Source organism: Pelophylax lessonae, assembly GCF_965119305.1.
Source record: "Pelophylax lessonae genome assembly, chromosome: 7".
Classification (NCBI taxonomy): Eukaryota; Metazoa; Chordata; class Amphibia; order Anura; family Ranidae; genus Pelophylax; species Pelophylax lessonae.
This window is the reverse complement of record NC_138774.1, coordinates 98,474,286-98,490,593: the sequence shown is the minus strand read 5'-3', so window position 1 is coordinate 98,490,593 and position 16,308 is coordinate 98,474,286. Positions and strand designations below refer to the sequence as shown.

The window sequence follows — 16,308 nt, the reverse complement described above, 5'->3', positions numbered from 1 at the left end:
AGATATCTTCCTATATACAGTCTATTTACAGACTCCTTTACTGGCCTCTTACACATGCTTGCTTGCTCTAGCTGAATCGCTGCAGGATAATCGGACAGGCTCCCAGTCAGATTTTAGCAAAAGCCCTTTTCAGGCAGGGACTCGAAGCCCCTTGCTGTGTAGCAAAAATGTAGTGAAACAGCTTGTCATTTCTCCTCTGTGGCCACTGCTCCAAACACCACCTCTTCACTGCCAATCCAGCTGCCCCTTTCACTAGCCCTGCAGGCTAACTTTCCACATAAGTCCTCCTGACTCACTCGTCTCCATCCCATCCAGCAGACTCTCAGGAGATCTCTCAGGGAAGGACGAAGACCTAAATGGTAACTTCACTTTCTTGGGGGGAAAAATAGCAAATAAAGAAAAAACAATATAGTGTATACATATGCAACACAAATCATATTGTGATTGAATGTTATTAAAATGACCTTTCCTTTTCAATCTGCAGCTGTTGTAATTTTCGGAAAATGCAATGCAATATGGCTACCTGGAGGTGTTCTGTACACAGAATGTATACTGACCACACCCCAGAAACATCATTTCCTGCTTGTGTGATTGGCTCACCAATTTTCCCAGAAGTCTGCCTAAGATACAAGTCAGATTTCTGGCATCCCCTGCAACAGAAATGTCATTTTTGTTCAGATACTCCCTATAGGAACATGTCTGAAGGGATGCAGACCCAGCAGCTTCCCTCATTAGAGCCCCACAGCTGCCACAGCTGATAGATAATTATGAAGCCCCTTCCATTTGACCCACTCAGCACAGAGAAACAAACAAGGATTTCTTCAGAATAACAAAAGGTAGGAATCTGCAACAAAGTTTGGTAAAATCCTTGTAATGTACAGAGATCACCCAGGGGGGGGGGGGGGGGAATGTTTTTTTCTCAACAAAATTGAAGTTACACTTTAAGCACACAGCTGTCTTCAGGGAGATTGGTTACATGTCTCCCACCTTGTCCATCACTACAAAATAAGTCGTGCTGATCTACTTATTTTGTCCTCTCTTGCTCCTGTGCCTCCAGGAAGGGCTTCCTCTTGTGTGTTATGGCAGGATCCTTCCAGCACCTAAGCCCTGGCCCAAGGCAGAACACTCTCCCCAGACTAGGGGGTTTGCCTCAAGGGCCACCGACAGCCTCCTCAGCACTGTATCTCTATCTTCCACCTGACTCTCGGCTGGCATGGCTCATGCCTGTTTAAGGAGTGGTCTCAGCCCCCTGCCAGCCTACCTCTGAGGATTGGCTGAGACTCCATACAGTTCCTCCTAACCTCACCCACTAATTCTAGAAGATTTTCCAACCTTCTAGACCAGGGGGAGCACAAGATAGCTGCCAGAATGAGTCACCAGCCCTGAACTCTAGTAAACCCTATCCCAGATTCCAAGGCTCAGGCTTCGCCCTGAGCTAAACTATAGAAACCACACACAGGTGGAAATGTCTTCAAAAATCCTCACAGTAACAGCACAGGTGCAGGGTGCAGACTCAATATGCAAGCCATATAGAACAAAAAGTGTGTCTGGACAGCCGCACTCCAATGCAAATATTTATTTGAAAAGAGGATAAAATACCACAGCATACAGAGGTACGGATCAAAGACAGCTGACACGTTTCACACTACTAACAGTGCTTAATCATAGCTATAGTGTGCATGTCTAAAAACAAGTTATATATAGATAACAAAAAGCTCCATAATGTGCATAATTGTCAATGACCAAACAATGACCAAACAATTTAACCCCTAACGGGTTCGTCATTAGGTCACATATGACTTTGCTCATTTACAAACCCGGGATTGTATAAAAACAAAAACGAAAATAAATTTGAGTGTGAAAACATGACAATAATAAAAAATGTAAACATACATACATATATAGAGATACATAATAATCAATATCATAAAACTCTGTATATATGATCATATTACAACAAAGTATCTTCCATAAACAATATCCTCATGCAACACACATATATATTAAATTAAAAAGCTTTATATTAAAAATACACAAAAAAACCTAGAGTATGTGTGGCTCCTCAAATTGACCAAATATGTAGCATAGCTACATCAAACTGGACTAAACCTCACAATAATAATGCTACTTATATGCCATGCACACACACAAGAGGGAGGGTGAGATAAAGAAAAGAAGGAATCAAACATAGCAAAAAAAAAAGGAAAAAATAAGAAAAACTGAAAAAAAGGACAAAACAACACCAGGTAACATACATGAACAGATTATACAACAGATCGAATTGGCAAATCAAGAGATATCATAGGTAAAGAAGTAACAGCGTCAGTCCAGCAGGGGGAGAAAACATAGCGTGCCTTATATCCTGCAATCAAATAGACAAGGAACTGAAGTCGTCATTAACATGAAAATAAATACAGATGTGTGCTTTGCGACCTGGTCTAAATAATTTGGTGTAGAGGGAATTATAGTGTGGGATTGTTTTTCAAGGGTTGGGCTTGGCCCCTTAGTTCCAGTGAAGGGAACTCCTAAAGTGTTAGCATACCAAGACATTTTGGACAATTTCATGCTCACAACTTTGTGGGAAAAGTTGGGGATGGCCCTTTCCTATTCCAACAAGATTTCACATCAGTGCACAAAGCAAGGTCCATAAAGACATGGATGAGCGAGTTTGGGATGGAGGAACTTGATTGGCCTGCACAGAGTGCTGACCTCAACCAGATAGAACACCTTTGGGATGAATTTGAGCAGAGACTGGGAGCCAGACCTTCTCATACAGAGCTTACAAATGTGCTTCTGGAAGAATGGTCAAGCATTGCCATAGACACACTCCTAAACCTTGTGGGTAGCCTTCCCAGAAGGGTTGAAGCTGTTATAGCTGCAAAGGTTGGGCCAACTCAATATTGAACCCTATGGACTAAAGCCCCATACACAGGCAACGATTATCGGCCGACCGATCGTCCGTCTTTTGTCCAGAGTTGTGTTTTGTTGGTTGGAATGTGCCTAGACTGCACACAAGTTTTCTCGCCCAACAAAATTCTACTTCAGAAGTGATGTCATGTGTTGGTTTGCTTTCTTTGTGCTCTTTCTTCTGCCCAGACTTGCTCATCAGATTTTTCCCTGTCGAAATCTCTACTGACTGCACGAAAATCGGTCGTTATGTTGACGGCCAACAAAAATTTTATAGTCTGCACACCAGATTTTTTTCGGCCGAAAAGTCGAAGTTGGTTGTTGGAAGCATCATACTAACAAGCCGAAAATCGGCAGATCGGTCGTCGGACGAAAATTCCCTGCCAATTTTCGACGCGTGTGTACGGGGCTTAAGACTGGGATGCCATTAAAGTTCATGTGTGTGTAAAGGCAGGCGCCAATACTTTTGACAATATAGTGTATTTTAGGATGCCACAGAGAATGGATATCAACCATAGTGTAAAGGCTCGTACACATTATAAGAAAATCTGATGAACATTTTTGTCCGAGGAACATTACATAACTTTCTACAGCTGATTCCGACCTTCTGAAAGAAAATTTCCAAAGGGACAAGCTCCAAAATTTTTCTCGTACAGGAGCAGAACTAATGATTTTCGTTGAATGTGTACCATTTGCATACAAAAAAAATCAGAAATGAAAGACTGCGCATGATCAGAAACAAATAACAACAAAAAAGGCCTTTGTCATACGAGAATTTTCATATGAATTTTCCTTCATCGGTTCTGATTTGCTTTGAAATAATGAGGAAAATCGGACAATTGTTCACCCGATTTTCTTATAGTGTGTACTCCACTTACCTGTGTGAACCCAATGTGCCTCAGAAATATTGCACGTCCTTTTTTATTTTTGCAGCGCGCAGGTGTGACGTGACACAGTGGGGTTGATTTACTAAAACCAGAGCACTCAAAATCTGGTGCAGCTGTGCACGGTAACCAATGAGCTTCAAACTTCAGCTTGTTCAAATAAGCTTTGGCAGTAAAACCTGGAAGCTGATTGGTCTGATTGGTATGCAAAGCTGCACCAGATTTTGCACTCCCCAGTTTTAGTTAATAGCCCCCCTCCAAAGGACACGTTTATTGGGTGGAATATTTTGTGTATTTCACTGCGCTCAGCATTCCAAAAATCACCTATAGTGTTCTATATTTCAGTGCTGCTACTTTGATTCCTCTCCCATCCAGTGCCACATTTGGCACCTTTCGGGGAAGGGGGGGTGGGTACCTGTTTTTGACAGGTACCCTGTCCCTACTTCCGTCAGACCTCGCTGCGGAGAGGTACATCACCAGATCGGCCCCCTCCTTAGTCTGCTGTCAGGGCAATAAGCTTTGTGCATGCACAGTAGGGAACTGGCTGTAAAGCCACAAGGTTCGATTATAAGCAATGGCGGTGGCAGCACCTGACAGCCAATGGAAACATCGGCTGGGGTGCTGACATCGCTGGATTCCAGGACAGGTAAGTGTCCTAATATTAAAAGTCAGTAATTCTTGGAGGAAGGAGGAGCGGAACTCTGCTTTAATATTAGTGTACCAACTAATAATCAATTCCCCAGTAGTACAACTACTGCTACTGAACAAGTGTCATAATAATTGAAGTCCAAAATAACAGTCATTAATAAGATTGATGATGTTGCTACTATTACAGTAGCACATGAGCCTTAAACGTAATATGCCAGGATCAACTCTGGATGCCAATGGAGGAAGTGAACTACAGGTGAACCACCACAACAGTATCCAGCTGGAAGTAAAATAGCTCAAACAGAGCCCAGAGGTGGGAATCATGGTGTAGTATGTTTATTGAGGCACATAATATAAATCGAATTAGAAAACAAACATTGTGAAGAACTTAGGCTCTGTTCACATCTAAGCGTTTTGGGGCGTTTTTGGGGAGTTTTTCTGCTCTAGGATCAGCTCTCAAAACGCCCAACAAGACAAATCCTATTCATTTCAATGGCCCCTGTTCACATCTGAGCGTTTTGACGCTGTAAGCAAAACGCCCAACGCTCAAAAAAGTACATGAGCTTCTTTTTGGGCAGATTACAGGCGTTTTCCATTGGTTTCTATTCAATCTAAAAACGCCTGCACAAAAAACGCCTGTAAAAACGCATGTAAATCACGGTAAAAATTGCGGTAAAAAGCGCGAAAACGCTACGCTCAGGTGTGAATGTAGCCTTACATAGAACGCTGCTGGCGACCCGGAATAACATAGCAGCAGGGATGTCAAATGCCAAAAGAGGGCTCTGGCGCGTTTCGTCCTAATAGACGCGGTCACAGGGTCATTTCAATTAGGATGAAACTTCATGTAATGGTAGCAACATCATCTGGTGAGTTTTCAATCTCTCTGGTGGTGACGGTGTTTCACAAGTGATCTATTGTTGCACCTTCATGGACAGATATGAAATTTATGATCGTCATTTTGGAGTTCAGTTTTTATGAGACTTGTTCATAGACATTTATTGCTGCTAGTGCGCTACACTTTTTGTTTTATATATGTTTTATGCTGGTTTGGTATACATTTGTGTTCAGCTGCATATTTTTAACACACAGCGCAGTTTATTTTATTATTATTTAAACTACTGCATAGTAGCAGTGGTTGCACTACTGTGGAACTGATTATTGGTTGGTAGACTAATACTAACTACTTAATGACCAGGCCATTTTGTGTGATTCGGCACTGCGTTACTTTAACGAAAAATTGCGCGGTAGTGCAAGCTGTACCCAAATACAATTGATGTCCTTTTTTCCCACAAATAGAGCTTTCTTTTGGTGGTATTTGATCACCTCTGCGGTTTTTTAGATTTTGCGCTATAAACAAAAAAAGAGCGACAATTTTTAAAAAAAAACACCATATTTTTTACTTTCTGCTATAAAACGTTCCCAATATAAAATTTAGAAAATCTAATTTTTTGTTATCAGTTTAGGCCAATTTGTATTCTGCTACATATTATTGGTAAAAAAATTCCCAAAAAGCGTATTTGAATTGGTTTGCGCAAAAGTTATAGCATTTACAAACTGCGAGATCGATTTTTGGACTTTTTATTTATTTATTTATTTTTATTAGTAATGGTGGTGATCAGTGATTTTTAGAGCCCATTCACACTAGCACGACTTGTGAGGCGACTTGTGTAGCCCCAGGTCGCTTGACATAACAAAAGCAATGTTAATCAATCAGTGCCGTCTTAATTGGCACTACTGAAGTTGCTCCGACTTCAGAAAAGGGTCCTGTACTACTTTGTGGCGACCTGTGATCCGACTGTCCCATATACTTCAATGGGAGTCGCCTCCTTATCTTAATTGACACGACTTGTTATCAGATTTTCCAGGAAGAAGAAAGCGATTAGCCAGGCATTCCCCACAGACAAAGTCGCCTGTCTCTTCAAAGTAGTGCACAAGTCTCTTGCAAGTCTCTAAACAAGTCTCTTCAAGTCACGGGGCGACTTTCTGGTCGTGGTAGTGTGAACCGGCTCTCAGCGGGACTGAGACATTGCAGCGGACAGATCGGACACCTAACTGAAATTTTTGACACTTTTTGGGGACCAGTGTCATTACTACAGTAATCAGTGCTAAATAATATGCACTGTTACTGTATGAATGACACTGGCAGGGAAGGGGTTAACACTGGGGGTGATCAAAGGGGTAATACATGCCTGTTGGTGCTTACTGACGGTGGGGGGGGGGGGGGGGGAAGGGTTCTGTGACAGGCACAGAGAGATCGGGGTTTCAGCTTAGCTGAGACTCCTGATTCTCTCTCTGCCTGTGTGACAGAAGAGCCGCCTGCTTTGTTTACATAAGCAGGAGGGTCTTCTGTCAGTTTCTCTGACGATTGCGGGAGACTGCATGCACAAAATCACGTAGATCTACGTGATTTTGCGCAGCCGAGCCACCCTGCCACAGTATATCACACCCCAGAAACATAATTTCCTGCTTGTGTGATTGGCTCACCAATTTTCCTGGAAGTCTGCCTAAGATACAAGTCAGATTTCTGGCATCCCCTGCAACCTAAATGTCATTGTTGGTGAGATACTCCCAATTGGAACACGTCTAAGGCCCCTTTCACACTTGTGCGACTTGTCCTATGATTTGGGACTGCAAAATCGCATGACAAGTCATTCTCCATTATTTCCAATGAGTACCATTCATATCTGTGCGACTTGAAGTCGCACTGACTTCAAAATAGTCCCTGCACTACTTTGACCTAATTTTAATGCGTTTTGAGGTCCAAAAACATGTATTCAAGCCCAGTCAAAATTGCGGCAACAAAATGGCAGTAAAATTGTGCAACTTTTAAGTCGCCGAAGTGTGAAAGGGGCCTTAAGGGGATGCAGGCCCAGCAGATTTCCTCATTAGAGCCCTGCAGCTGCACAGCTGATAGATAATTATGAAACCCCTCCCATTAGACCCACTCAGTACAGAGGAACAAACATGGATTTCTTCAGAATACCAAAAGTTAGGAATCTGCAACAAAGTTTGTTATAATCCTTGTAATGTACAGAGATCACCCAGAGGGGAATGTTTTTTTTTTTATAACAAAAGTGGAGTTACGCTTTAATGTCACAAAATGTACAGTAAACCCCCGCTCCATCGCGGTTCAGTTTTTGCGGTTGCGGTATATTGTTGTTTTTTTTTGTAATGTTATTTTACTATATTAATCATTAAAAATGAAATATTTTTGTGTTTTCCATAGCTCTTGCTGTGTCTCTTAGTATCTTTTATGTGTTTAAATGAGTTTCTATTGTTTTAAAAGTGTGTTTAAAGACCTTAAAATGCTTTTACACGTACAGTGACAGTAAAAAAAAACATGCCTACAATGCATTTTAATAGGGTTTTTCTATTTCGCGGAATTTCACTTTTCGCGGCTGGGTCCGGAACATAACCCCCGCAATAGAGAGGTGTTTACTGTATTGGATTGAATAGGTTCAGGAGCCCACCTCGTGTGTTACACCTGCCTCTCTACATGACGACACACACTTCCCAGACTACAACTACCACATTGCATTGCGACACCGCATCACTAAAACAAATCACGCCCACCGCATCCAATCCACTTTCCGCCTCTCTTGTCCCCGCCTATCTCCCGCTGTCTCATTGGCGAATCTGCCCTCTCACCTCTGGGAGCGGCTCCCCCGACCAATCACGTCCTCCCAAACCCTCGCCACCGCCCACTCTCCGGAATCTTCCTAAGGCTTCCTCCTCCCCCCCTTTCGAAAAAGCGGCGGCCTCGGTTAACCATTGTGACGTAACGAGCAGAGCCGCCTCCTCTTAGTCCTGTGCGGACGCCATTTTGAGTCTGTGTCTTCTCACTGCGCCACGATACACGGAATATCCCCGCTTCCCAGGAACTGATACCCCAAAAACCCCCCCGTCCTGCCTCCCCACCTGTGTTCCCTTCCCGCCTTATACCCACTCCACTGAGCTCCCTGCCCACCGCCACCATCTCACCACCTGAGGCGAAAGCCAGTAGAGGGGCCGCTGTGGACCCCTCCAAACCGCCCTAAAGTTCTAGCTGGGCCCCGCCGTTGTTACAGTGCAAACCACACGTTGGACTCTCATGTGATGTAGCCGCTCACACAAGTGACACTAAGTCCAGTACAGAAAGTTAATGCTTGTTATGGCCGTGGAGGGCACCAGTGTCCATGAATCCTCCTCCCCAACATCAAACCATGAAAATGAACCAAATCTCCTCTTCCTCCCCGCCGAAAGGTCGAGTAATATCCACAGTCTGTGTGTCTAGAGTCACCCTTGTGTCCACAGGTCTGGAGGGGGCTGGGCTGGGGGGCTTCCACCATCTGGGGGGTCCACTGCAAGGTAAAGCTGTGCCATCATCATGTCCTCTGTGTCTGCCAGCACACTCTATGGCCACTCTATGGATCTTATAGGATCTCTCTTGTCTTCTGTGCTAATCCTGGGTTCTATCCTGGAGACCCCCCAGCCCCTCCGCGTCTACCAGACAGAGCCATGAGAGAGAGCGAAAAAATGGCTTTGTGCGAATGTCGCTGTGTGCATGACCAATGTGTGACCAATGTGCCAATGTTCTATTCCTGCAATGCTGTTCTAACATCGCAAGTCTGTGTTTTCAGAGTCATTCTTCTGTCCGCAGGTCTTGGGGGGGCCCCTGGCGGGCGTTCTGAGGGGCCACGGCAATATGGATGGCGGTCCGGTGATAGATTGGGGCGTTGTGTGTACTTGTGGGGTGTCCGCTGTGCGCCCCTTTGATGATAGGTGATCGAATGTGATTTTCTATCCTAATGGTGGCCGGGTACCCCTAGAAGACCCCCCCAGTCGGTCAGATCATTGATGTCTATAAAGCACTGGGAGCGTAAAAATGGCCTTTTACGATTGTTGCTGTGTGTGTGATGATGTGACGAATGTGTGACTAATGTGTGACCAAAATGTCAATGTTCTATTCCTGCCATGCTGTACTAACATCGCAAGTCTGTGTTTTCAGAGTTATTTTTGTGTCTGCAGGTGTTGGGGGGCCCCCTGGTGGGTGTGCTGAGGGGCCACGGTGACATCTATGCAGATAGTAGGGGACTTTGTAGTAGCGCCCCTCTGTGATGATGATAGGTGTCCAGTTTGTGATTTTATTCGGGGCTGAAATGTAATGAAAATGGCAACTGTGAGATTTGGTATTTTGTATATCCTCATACGGGACGTTTGTGGTGTCAGAAAGTGTCTACTACAGCCAGAATTGTTTGTTTGTTTGCAGATGTAAGCAAAGGTTACAACGACAACCCCTGTCAGGTTCTACTGCTATCCAGGACTCCGTTAGAGAGATTTTGCTTCACTTCCTGTCCTGGTGACACCATTTTTGACCAGACGGGAAGCCTCCAGCAACAACACAGACAGGTGTAACAAACCCCTGTTTTTAGGGCGACGCTAGGACGCCTGTCAGATTCTTATTGTTTGTTTACCTGTTGCAGATTTTGCCCTCACATGCATCTGGTAGAACAGGAAGTGAGGGCAAGTCTCTGAATTGGAGCCACTGTTAACAGTAAAACCTGACAGAGATTCTAACTTCCCATAAGCTAGAAAACAATTTGGTTATGGATACGACTTTGACCAATCTTTACACTGCTGCGCTGCACGGGTGTATCCGTGATTTTCGCCATAGACCTTCTATTTGTGCGTTTTTGTCGCAGGTTTCTGCATGCTGCATCTTTGGTGCTCTTTCAGAAAACACGGCACAAACTCACAATCTAATAAAAAGTCTTTGCTGAAAACCGCCACGACAATCGCAAATACACCCGTGCCGCGGCCTAAGCACAGCAATGTGTCACCGGCTTTAAAAGTAATCGCGATCAGGCAAAACTTTTTTTTTTTTACATTTTGGATAGAAGGGGAAGGGTTGGACCCTCTGTCAAGTTTTTATTGCTGTCTAGGAAGAGTTACCCCTCTATTTGTATTGCTGAGCATTGCCCGTGAGGGGAGATCCAGCTATTTAGAGCCATCACGAGGTGAGGGGAATCATCCAATGGGGACACTTGTTTCAGGGATAACTGTCTACAAGGGGAATTTCCCCTAACTTCCTGTTGTATCTGTGATAAAGGAAGTGAAGGGAAATTGCCGCAATGGTGGACAGACAGCAAAAGAATAACCTGACAGGGTTTTACATTTTCCCTACTCTATCAAAAAAAAAAAAAAAAAAATTGCTGTGCAAACACTTTAATTATATATTAGCGATCTGCTATGAGATTGTGACTGGAAAGTTGGTGTGGTTTTGGCAGATCGCTGAGCTTGCTGAAAGTTTTGTGATTTTATATGTTGATGGAACTCTAGTAGTGTTGGAAATACAAATAACTTTTCATCCCTGAGACTGTTGTGGGAGCTGGAGCAAAGTTTTGAAATTTTCCTCTTGAATGTTTGTAAATATTCTAATCATTCAATGCTGCAGATAAGCACGGTGTCATTTCTATTGTGGAATAAGTGGAGGAAGTAGCACTGCATTTGTTATTGTTAATATTGTACACAGGATTCATTTAGCACTTTATAGGAAAAGGGAGACAGTACAGTTACAGGAGGGCCCTGATCCTGAGAGCTTGCTGTCTAAAAGGGAGATAATACGGTTACAGGAGGGCCCTGATCCTGAGAGCTTACAGTCTAAAAGGGAGACAATACGGTTACAGGAGGGCCCTGATCCTGAGAGCTTACAGTCTAAAAGGGAGACAATACAGTACAGGAGGGCCCTGATCCTGAGAGCTTACAGTCTAAAAGGGAGACAATACAGGAGGGCCCTGATCCTGAGAGCTTACAGTCTAAAAGGGAGACAATACGGTTACAGGAGGGCCCTGATCCTGAGAGCTTACAGTCTAAAAGGGAGACAATACAGTACAGGAGGGCCCTGATCCTGAGAGCTTACAGTCTAAAAGGGAGACAATACAGTACAGGAGGGCCCTGATCCTGAGAGCTTGCTGTCTAAAAGGGAGACAATACAGGAGGGCCCTGATCCTGAGAGCTTACAGTCTAAAAGGGAGATAATACAGTACAGGAGGGCCCTGATTCTGAGAGCTTGCTGTCTAAAAGGGAGATAATACAGGAGGGCCCTTATCCTGAGAGCTTACAGTCTAAAAGGGAGACAATACAGGAGGGCCCTGATCCTGAGAGCTTACAGTCTAAAAGGGAGACAATACAGGAGGGCCCTGATCCTGAGAGCTTACAGTCTAAAAGGGAGACAATACGGTTACAGGAGGGCCCTGATCCCGAGAGCTTACAGTCTAAAAGGGAGACAATACAGGAGGGCCCTGATCCTGAGAGCTTACAGTCTGAGGCCCTGTTCACACCTGAGTGTTTTTCAGCCCGTAAAATACTCATCTCTGAAGTCTCAAAACGCCCAACAAGCAAAATCCCATTTATTTCAATGGCTTCTGTTCACATATGAGCGTTTTTTCCCCTGAAGCTCAAAAAAAGTACATGAGCTTCTTTTATGGCAGATTTACAAAGTTGTAAATGATAAGCTGATGGAGAAAGTTAAAGAGAAGCACCAGCCCCCCCACCAAAAAAAAATAAATAAAAGTTAGCAGCTACAAATTCTGTAGCTGCTGACTTTTAATATCGGGGCACTTACCTGTCCAAGAATCCAGCGGTGTCCTCACCTGAGTTGATTATTCAATCAGCTATCGGGTGCTTGCGCTGCCATCTTGACTAAGGTAAACTAACAGTGAAGCCTTGCAGCTTCACAGCCAGTTTCCCACTGAATGGGCCCGCGGGGGAAGGTCGAACATTTGCTGTGGCAAACTGAGCTGGAAGTGGGAGCGGGTACCTGTCAAAGCCAAGCACCCGCTCCCCCCCCCCCCCCCCAAAAAGGTGCCAAATGTGGCAGGGGAGGTGAGGAGGCAGACAAGTGGAGCTTCTCATTTGGGTTGAGTTCTGCTTTAAAGAGGAGCTTTATGCTCCCCACAAAAAAATTAAAAGTTAGCAGTTACAAATACTGCAGCTGCTGACAGTTAATATTGGGGCACTTACCTGTCCAGGCGTCCAGCGATGTCCTCACCCAAGCCAATTCTTCAATCGGGTGTTGGCGCCGCCATCTTAACTTATTGAAACCATCAGTGAAGCCTTGTGGTTTCACAGCTGGTTTTCTACTGCACATGTGCGAAGCGTGCTGCACTTTATGAATGGGCCGCAGTCTACTGGCACCTGTGAAGTGTCCCAGAGGGCTGCGAGGGAAGGAGGGGGCAAACTTCTGGGTCAGTTTGCCGTGTTGATCTGAGCCGAAAAGTGGGGGCTGGTACCTGTCAAAACCAGGCACCCGCTACCCCCCCCCCCCCAAAAGGTGCGAGGAAGCAGACAAGCAAGGTTTCCGCTTTAAGTTTAGATTTTAGGTGGAGCTTCCCTGAATCCTCTCTAGTATTATAAAGTTTGGTTTGGGGATGACAGCCTGAATATGTAATACAATGAACTTGTCTGCAAATAGCACAGCCCTAGTTCAGAGTGGCCGAGATAGCAGAGCTGCTTGTGTTGGGGACTTGCTTGTTGTTACAAAGAATATAAAGGCAGAGGCCTGTGGTCTGAGGCTCATAAGCACTCCAAAATATGTTCTGGTCTATTCTTAGCATGGAAGAGGCCCTATATGGACACGTGTACGAGTCCCTTATATACAACTGGACTGGGGGACGTTCCAGAAGATTAGTCATACGGGTTTCTGCTAATTATAGCCAAAACGCAACACTGTGCAACTGACAAAGATCTGTGCTCATAGGATCAGAACCTTGACAGAAATTCCCTGTCAGTATGTTTGATAGGTTTTAGCCGTGGTCACCCTTGAGGGTTTAGCAGTTTGTGATGTAATAATTTTGCAATACTGGCAGACGCAGGCTTATAGGTTGGGTGCCTGGGATTTGCAACTAGTAATTTCTCTCAGCCACATGACTTGGAGTCACTGAAGAGGAAACCAGTTAATTCTCTTTATTTTTAACCTTTTCTCCACATTTCCACTACAGGATTAAAACCAGCTTGTTGATGTGGACTAGGCATCATTTTACAGCTTTCATTTTCCGCTCTTTGGTTAGCTTGAGAAAGAGGAATGGCTTGGGAATGGCTCTGATTTTAATCATTTGTTTTAATTGGCTTTGGAGAATAGACATTTTCCTGCTTTGGAGATCCTCCCTGGGATATGTTGCACAGTTTGAAATTGTTAGTTTATGGTCAGGTCACCGGGGTTCATAAATATTACATTGGATGTCTTGTGGAGTCGCCAGTACAGACCTGTAATTGAGCTTATTTAGGAAAAATGGAGAATAAAGCAGCAGTGGAACTGTAGCGTCTCGCAAACTTCTGTGACTTTATTTTAAAATCTGCAAATGAAAAATGACAGCTATAGGCAACACCTTCACTTTTTTTGATAATTTTGTCATTGTAAAACATAAGGTCCGGTTCACTCCTATGCAGTTTTCAGTTTTACAGAAACACACTACAGTCCATTCCACATGATTTTCCATGGGTCACGTTCATATCTGTGCGTTTTCAACCAGTGCTTTTTTTTGGAAAGGGTCAGAGACTTTTTTTTGCTGGCAACAGGTTGCGTTTTTGTTTCCAAAGGCTTCAATGGGAACGCATTAAAAACCCAGTGCTTGTGTTTTTGCTGGTTTCTTCTGCAAGACAATAGACACCTCCTAAAAACACAAAACGCATCAAAAATGTGTGTAAAAAAAAATACGCATCAACTGCAACCTGCAATGGAATAAACCAGGCCCAATAGAATGGATATACTAAAACTAGAGAGCGCAGAACTGGTGCAGCTTTGCGTGGTAGCCAATCAGCTTCTAACTTTAGCTTGTTCAATTAAAGTGGTTGTAACCCTAAAAAAAAAAAAAGAAATAAATGGATCCTGTTTTTTTTTTTTTTTTTTTTTTTTTTTTTAAAGCATGAATAACAGCACAGTGCTTGTGCTGTGTCATTTGGCCCTTTGTATCATATAAAATACCTGGCTGATCCTGCCTGGTTCTGCCCTTCTCTCTGCAAACTGCCCATGTTTATCATGGCTGCTGAGCTCTGAACCTGTCACGTGAGCACCCAGCGGCGCTATAAAATAAGGTATACAGTGGCATATTTAAAAAAAAAAAAAAAAACACATACACTGGATACATTATTTAATATAATAGAGGAGATTGTAGCAAGACTCAGTGGTTAAACAACCACTTTAAACTTTGACAAATAAACCTGGAAGCTGATTGGTTTCTATGCACAGCCGCACAAGATTTTGCACTCCCCAGTTTTAGTAAATCTCCCCCGTTGTCTATGTGTGCTTATAGACCTTTTATGGGACTTCTAGAGCTTATTTATTAACAAATTATAAAAGTCAGCAGAAACCATTCATAAATGAGCGATCGTTAGTTTGCCCAACATACACCGCTAAAAACTGATTTCAATCTTGTTACCTGGGTTCCTGCTCCTGGGAATTACTGTGCCCCTCTACTGAAGCTCTCCTCTGAATGGTCACTATACCACCATTCTGCATAAATGTCTTCTAAATAAGGAACTTTATTTGTAAAAATTCCATGAAAAGAATCAGAAACAGTTTAACCACTTAACCCCCGGAGGATTTTCCTGCTCAAAGACCAGGGCCTATTTTGCGATTCGGCACTGCGTGACTTTAACGGACAATTGCACGGTCGTGCGACGCTGTACCCAAATTAAATTGACGTCCTTTTTTCCCACAAACAGAGCTTTCTTTTAGTGGTATTTGATCACCTGTGCGATTTTTATTTTTTGCACTATAAACAAAAAAAGAGCGCCAATTTTGAAAAAATAACAATATTTTTCAAATTTTTTTATACGAAATTCCCCAAAAAAATGTAAAAATCTAAATTTTTTTAATATTTTAGGCCAATTTGTTTTCTGCTATATATTTTTGGTAAAAAAAAATTGCAATAAGCGTATTTTGATTGGTTTGCGCAAAAGTTATTGCATTTACTAACTAAGGGAAAGATTTATGTCATTTTCGTTTTTTTTTTTAACTAGTAATGGCGGTGATCTGCGATTTTTTTTTTTTTTTTGCGGGACTTCGACATTGCGGCAGACAGATCGGACCCCTGACTAACATTTTTGACACTTTTGGGGGTACCAGTGACATTACTACAGTAATCAGTGCTATAAATATGCACTGTTACTGTAAAAATTACACTGGCAGGGAAGGGGTTAACTTTATTAGTGATTAAGGGGTTATGTGTGTCCCTAGGGGCGTGATTCTAACTGTAAAGGGGCGTGGCTTGTGATGTAACCACAGAGACATACGATCCTACATAGCAGGATCGTATGATCTCTGCTGTTACACCAGAGAGAATGACAGGCGGCTTTGTTTACATCAGACGCCTGCCTTTCTCCCTCTCCAGGGGGAGATCGCGAGTGGCCGGCGGACATTGGAGCCACCGGTCACACGCGCGGGGATGGCCATGAACAAGCGGGGGCGGGAGCGCTCGCCCCCTGCAGGCTCCTGGGCGAGCGACGTAGTACTAGGTCGCTTTGCTTAGGAGGGGCTGAATGCCGCAGTAAATATACTGTGGGCGGTTGGCAAGTGGTTAAAGGAGAAATCACCCTTTAAGGCTCCATGTACACGGGATGCTGGAAATGGCCGTTTAGGAGCAGTTTTTTTCAGAAGCCCCTGAACGCAGCTCCATGTTATCTTATCTGTCCATGTACACCAGGTCGTTTACAGTCATTTGCAGGCAGTTGCGTTCAGGGACTTTTTTTAGAACGCAATTATTTGCGTTCAAACGTGTGTTTCCCGGCGTTTCAAACGCACAAACGTGTCCGAACGCGATGACCCCCGTTTAGCATTCGTGTTTTTCCATTTTAAAGGGGAATCATTTTTTTGACCTCTAGGAACAGTTCT

At 43.7% G+C, this 16,308-nt stretch overlaps 1 protein-coding gene across 1 annotated transcript in view; it reads left to right on the top strand.

Annotated features, from left to right (window-relative positions):
* Nucleotides 1-8,239: 8,239 nt before the first annotated feature.
* ZC3H4 (zinc finger CCCH-type containing 4) overlaps nt 8,240-16,308 on the top strand; it is a 107,448-nt gene continuing 99,379 nt past the window's right edge. The window contains exon 1 of the mRNA XM_082264361.1: nt 8,240-8,681. Coding sequence (XP_082120487.1) covers nt 8,581-8,681 — 101 coding nt within the window. The 5' untranslated portion in view covers nt 8,240-8,580. The remainder of the gene's footprint in view (nt 8,682-16,308) is intronic.